Raw genomic sequence first — 6,000 nt, 5'->3', positions numbered from 1 at the left:
TAATGCCATATATGTGCATATATGTGTGCATGTGTACATGTGCCCACATATGTATGCATTAAACATATACAAGATAGTATATTAGCATGCAAAAATCACATGCTATCTAGGTCCTAAAATGTCACCAGTGCTTTACACACGGTTTTAAAAATCCTAATTATTTTTAATAAAAATAATTCAGATTCCAGTGTGATGCACAAAACAGAGTTGTTAACTTTATTTCATATTCAGAACTGAACATGAGAAAGTAGGAACCAATTTTTGTCCTTCCAAAATGCTCCATCTGGCTTGGATGACTGAAACAGTCTCCTCTGCTCTCTCTGTATGGTTCGCATTCAATTCAGTGAGAGAACAAGAGCTATGGGAGAAAAGTAAATTACAGTTAAACAACCTGCAAGGACTAATATACATACATCACACTTTGTTACAAAAGGAAATGACTGCATCAAAATTTTCAAGCATTGTATATGCTGTGATTGAGTTAACGTACTTTCAGTTTGCTAATATATCATCTCATGCTACTGCGAGGCATCCAGACAAAACAGACCACAGTAAATACTACTGCAGAGATCATTTCTGAATAACAAAGTTTACAAACGTGCCCCAGTGAATGGCCTGGAGAAATCAAGTTTGGTTAGTCTAATTATAATGCCATATATGTGCATATATGTGTGCATGTGTACATGTGCCCACATATGTATGCATTAAACATATACAAGATAGTATATTAGCATGAAGAGTATACATTATTATAATATATGCTTATGTATTAATTAAAATAGGCAATATACATCAAAAGTATATGCATACACATATAGAACATCTTATGTAAGGCTTTTCTTCTGTTTCTCCTGAGATAAGTAATTTTCCTATTCACCTAGTCCAAATATCTCATTTTGTAGATAGGGGAAGTGAGACCAGGGAAATTAAAGGACTTGTCCAAACTTACATTGTAAATAACAACAGAAGTGGGGCTAGACCAAGACTACCCTGACCCTAAGTTCAACAGTCTGCTATGCTAATCTTCTGCTTCTCTGTAAATAAGGTGAGGAATTAACACCTTTAATCTTTCATTTGAATAGCACATTGCGATTTTCAGAGCATTTTAATATATGATATATTATTTAAGCTATACAAAACATCTCAGATAATGGTATTAAGGAGCTGAGAAGTTAAGACACTTACCTGTAGGAACACCACTAGTTAATCACCTGCACCTCCTGACTCCAAGTCTAGTACTCTAGTTTCTAAATATACCACTTTTCTCACCAACCATTTTATTCTTACTTGACCATTCAACAGTTATTTTGAGAGGAGAAAGTGCATGCCAGGATTAGGGAATCTGTAAACCTATGCAAGTAAGGCCCAAGTAGACTCTGAGAGTCTGGGATCTCTCTATCAACCACTTTTTCTTTCTTTCTTTTCTTGCCAAAGGTCATGTGCACTCACTAAAGATAGAAAGAAAGCACCAAACAGGGTGTGTTCTTGCTGCAGTCCTCTCTCCTCCACTCTTCCTTACCATCAGGATTTTAGGCAAGCACACAGATATGACTGGTATGTTTCTCACGCTACTGGGGTCAAGATTCAGACCACAGTCTGCCATGTGGGTTCAGGCTCCCAAGGAACAGTGCTTTAACCACTGTACCATGGGGCTGGCCCTGACAACCACTTTTAATATTGCATTGTGGTGGCCAGCAGGTGGCATGGTGGTGAACTGGACTCCCACATGGCTGACTGTGGTTTGAGTCCCGGGCTTGGTGACTTTCTCTCTCTCTCTCTCTCTCTCTCTCTCTCTCTCTCTCTCCTCTTTCTCTCTCTCTCTCTCGTCAAAACTGAAAAATAATGATAACAAATGAATAATACTTTAAAAACAAAAAATACTGCACTGTGCAGGTTTGGGGAGCAAGTAGCTGAGACTACCAGTGAAAGATCCAGTTCAATCCCAGATCTGCTGTCTCTTGAGGCCATGCTCCTTTCTCTGTATATGAAATTGATAAACACACATTGGGAACTGTGGCCATTATTATTTAGCCAGGGTGTCTATTATGAAGCCTCTGAGTCAGATCAGGCATAATCTATTTATTTACTCCCTCTGAAGAGCTGAACTATGTGTCACCCAAACAATTTGGCACATTCCTTGTCCACTTTCCTAACATTCAAATATTCCTAGTGATAATATCATTTCAAGAGCTGACTCTTCCCGTAGTCCAAACATTCATGGAGTAAAAAATAAATTTTAGGGGCCAGTCCCATAGCCTAATGGTTAAGGGAGCCATATCCCACATGGCCAACCATGTGATTCAAATCCTGGCCCCAGCAGATTGAAAAACATCTTGGGTGCAAGCATGTGCATGTCCTTAGTCCTGACAGGATGGGAAAATGAAGAAGAGATTACAGTGTGATCATACCCCATTAAGGAGTGCTTTCACTCTTTCTCCATCTCTGTCTCTCTCTAGTGAGCACACGTGCCCTCTGGCAAAAATAATAAAATAAATGTTAGTGAAACCAAGATGATGACAGAAATATAAAACTAACAAGAATTAGAGATTAAGCACTTCAACTTTATCTCCTATTATCAATTACCTCTGGTCTCTTGCTCCTTTTCATCTTCTTCATCACCTTCCATTGCTATCATCTCAGTATCCTTCAGTTTGTCTCTTTGCTTCTTCAAATCCTTTAAAATTTTATCGACCTTTCTTCGTAGAGGATTGGCCCATTTGCTGTAATATGAAATGTTTAAGTAAAACTTTACTTCTCACCAGTAATGGAATAACAACGGGGTGTTATAAGAATAAAGGTATTTGTACATATAACTTTATATACTTCCTCATTTGATTTTTTTTACTTTACTAGATTTAATAAATATAATAGGAAATACTGGGTTATCAGAAAAGTCATGATATATATTTTTTCTGTTTTTCAGAGGTCACTTACTTATATAAATAACAAAGATCAATCAATGATTTATTGCCCATTTTGTTTAATAACCTTTTGCCATCTTTTAACTTCTCATTCATAGAGGGACCTATCTTTATCTGCAAAAAACTGAACAAGGTGTTGATTTACAGCCTCATCTGAACTGAACATTATACCATGCAAGGAATTTTGAAAAGTGAAAGAAGTGGAAGTCTGATGTCACAAGGTCAAGTGAGTATGGTGAGTGTGGCAATGCATCCCATCCAACTCTAATAAATTTTTTAGAGGTTTCTGCCTTAGGGCATGTTCGCTTTCCAGAGAGACAGAGAGGGAGAGATACAATGAGAGGGAATATAAGAAATAACCCCTCGGGGAGATGGTCATGCCACAATCTCTTCTCCTTCATTCTCCTTTTGAGATTTTGAATACAAACACACACACATCCAATGTGATTTTCAAGCCACTGGTTCCAGGATTTGAACCACAGTCAGCTACATGTGAGTCCAGCAACATAACTGCTATGCCATCTGCTACTCCCATAATTCCATTAGTTTTTTTTAGAATTATTTATTTAATTTTATTTATTCATTCATTTATTTTAATTTGATCAGAGAGATACAGAGGGAGAGAGAGAGAGACAGTGAGAATGCCATGTTCAATTTCCTGGTTCCAGGATTTGAACCACAGTCAGCTACATGTGAGTCCAGCAACATAACTGCTATGCCATCTGCTACTCCCATAATTCCATTAGTTTTTTTTAGAATTATTTATTTAATTTTATTTATTCATTCATTTATTTTAATTTGATCAGAGAGATACAGAGGGAGAGAGAGAGAGACAGTGAGAATGCCATGTTCAATTTCATTTTTTACACAAACATGAATATTGACATTATCCATAAAGCCAGAAAGAGGTGGCAATTGTACAGTGCTTCAAGGCTTGTACAACATGGCAGAATTTGGATTTCCACTAAATAAACAACAAATGACTTTAAAAATTAAACACAAAGCTGAATTTTTCATAGAGTTGGTTTGCTAAGTGCCTGTACTGGTTCTTTCTAAAATGTAGAGAAAGCGACCCCTGGTGGAATTCTGATGAAACATTTTTCCAGTTTTCTTTTTTCTTTCTTTCTTTCTCTTTCTTTCTTTCTTTTTTTAAAAAATGGTCACTTGGGATCAGCAGTTAGCGTAATGGCTATGTCACTGGACTCCCATGTAGCCGACCACAGTTCACGTCCTGGACCCGGTGGCTTAAAACTCACGCCGGGCGCATGTGCATATATATATATATATATATATGGTCACTCAATATATTGCATAGCTGATGAAGGTCTATCGTGTGCCAGGCATCATTGTGCTGGGCTCTGGAGACACAGACGTGATTGGAAAGCAAAGTTAAGTATGGTTGACAAGTAAGCATTTACAAAAAACATTGATCAGTGCTGCAGACTGACAGGGTGGAAGGAACTAATTTGGCCACAGGCTGGTAGAGGTGGCCTGGGCAGCTGAACAGGGAAGGGTAGAAGTGGAAAAAGCCCATCCAGACAGAAAGGTTTGAGTAGCATGGTCCCTTGTGGGATACAGATTTTTTAAAAATAATATGGACATATTTTCCATAAACTTTTTGAAAACCTCTCGTATTATTTTATTTAATCCTTGTAGGGATCTAGTCAGGACTGGCTATATCACTTGAGAGGCCCAATGCAAAACAAAAATGTGGAGCCTAAATATAATCTTATTAAAGATACTAAAACATTAAAAAAAAAAAAAAGAAAGAAAGAAAGAAAGTGAGAAAGCAAGCCACCAGGTCCAAGACTCGAACTGTGGTTGGCCATGTGGGAGTGTCCAGCACCTTAAAACCATGCAACCTGCTGGCCCCCAACTCCAGTAGTTTTTTTATGGGTGATCAAGTTTGTGTGTGGTCTGGTGTTGTCATGGTGGAGCACAACTCTTTTAAGATCAACGAGCTCTGGACATTTCTGGATGATGGATTTGTTCAAACTGTCCAACTGCTGACAGTACACATTCAGATTGATTGGTTCCTTGGTAGGAGCTCAAAAAAGACACCTTTAAAATCCCTCCAGACTGAGAATATAACCTTCCTCTGATAAATGTATGCTTTCAATGTCATTTGAGGTGTATCTTCACTTCAGGACCAAGACTATTTGTGCACCACATTGTTGTAAATACATTTCTCATCACCAGCAATTGGTCGCTTCGAAAAAGGATCTTCTCTCTCACATGTAATGAGCATATCACAGATTTTATATGCGCCAAATGAACTTGAGTACACAAGGAACCCAAATATCGAGCTTGCTTACATATCCCAGCTTCTTCAGGTGGTTATGAATGCTTGAATGATGGATGTTCAATGTTTCTGCAGTCTTGTGCTGTATAATGTGAGTTTGACTCGATCAGTGCTTTTATTTTATCATCATCAACCTCAGTGGACCTCCCTGACCAAGGAGCATCGTTGAGATCAAAATCACTAGCACATAATTTCGTGATCTATTATTGGCACTGACATTCTTGTAGAGTATTGTCACTGTAAACTTTACAAAAGTTCTCACAAACTTGATGTGCATTCTCCCTTTCATGTAAGTAAAACAGTAAAATATGGTGAAAATGCACAATTTGGTCTTCCATCTTCAACTTATAAAGTCTCCCAAACTCAACCAAATTGCTTAATTTTTTTTTAGAATGAAGCTAGGACTGTCAGCTATCAAATGACATAGGAATAGCAATAGATGCCAATGACTCTAGTACTTCCAAAAATGAACTAGTGCCATCTTTTGCAAAAATACATCATGACTGGGACCAGCAGGTAGCGTAGAAGTTACATCGCTGGACCAGGTAAGTGTGCATGTGTGCCCAAGATCCCGGGAGGAGAATGGATAAGGGACTGCAGCGTGGCCATCCCCCTGGGTGGGGAAGGGGAGATTTCTCGCTTTCTAGCTCTCTGGTGAGCACATGCACCTGATAGCAAAAATCTCTCTCTAAAAAAATGAAAAATACATGACTTTTCCAACAACCCACTCCACTCACTCATACTTATCCTTGCAACCAACACTGTTACTTTGGATAC

The 6,000-nt window shown here is 38.2% G+C and overlaps 1 protein-coding gene across 1 annotated transcript in view; it reads right to left on the bottom strand.

Annotated features, from left to right (window-relative positions):
- Nucleotides 1-267: 267 nt before the first annotated feature.
- The window catches only part of FMR1NB (FMR1 neighbor), a 38,102-nt gene continuing 32,369 nt past the window's right edge, over nt 268-6,000 (bottom strand). The window contains exons 5-6 of the mRNA XM_006171098.1: nt 2,584-2,720; nt 268-358 (exon numbers count right to left, since the gene is read on the bottom strand). Coding sequence (XP_006171160.1) covers nt 336-358; nt 2,584-2,720 — 160 coding nt within the window. The 3' untranslated portion in view covers nt 268-335. The remainder of the gene's footprint in view (nt 359-2,583; nt 2,721-6,000) is intronic.

The sequence above is a fragment of the Tupaia chinensis genome, unplaced genomic scaffold (assembly GCF_000334495.1).
Source record: "Tupaia chinensis unplaced genomic scaffold, TupChi_1.0 Scaffold149333_1, whole genome shotgun sequence".
Taxonomy (NCBI): domain Eukaryota; kingdom Metazoa; phylum Chordata; class Mammalia; order Scandentia; family Tupaiidae; genus Tupaia; species Tupaia belangeri.
The sequence above is the reverse complement of the archived record's forward strand: the minus strand, read 5'-3'. Positions and strand labels throughout refer to the sequence as shown.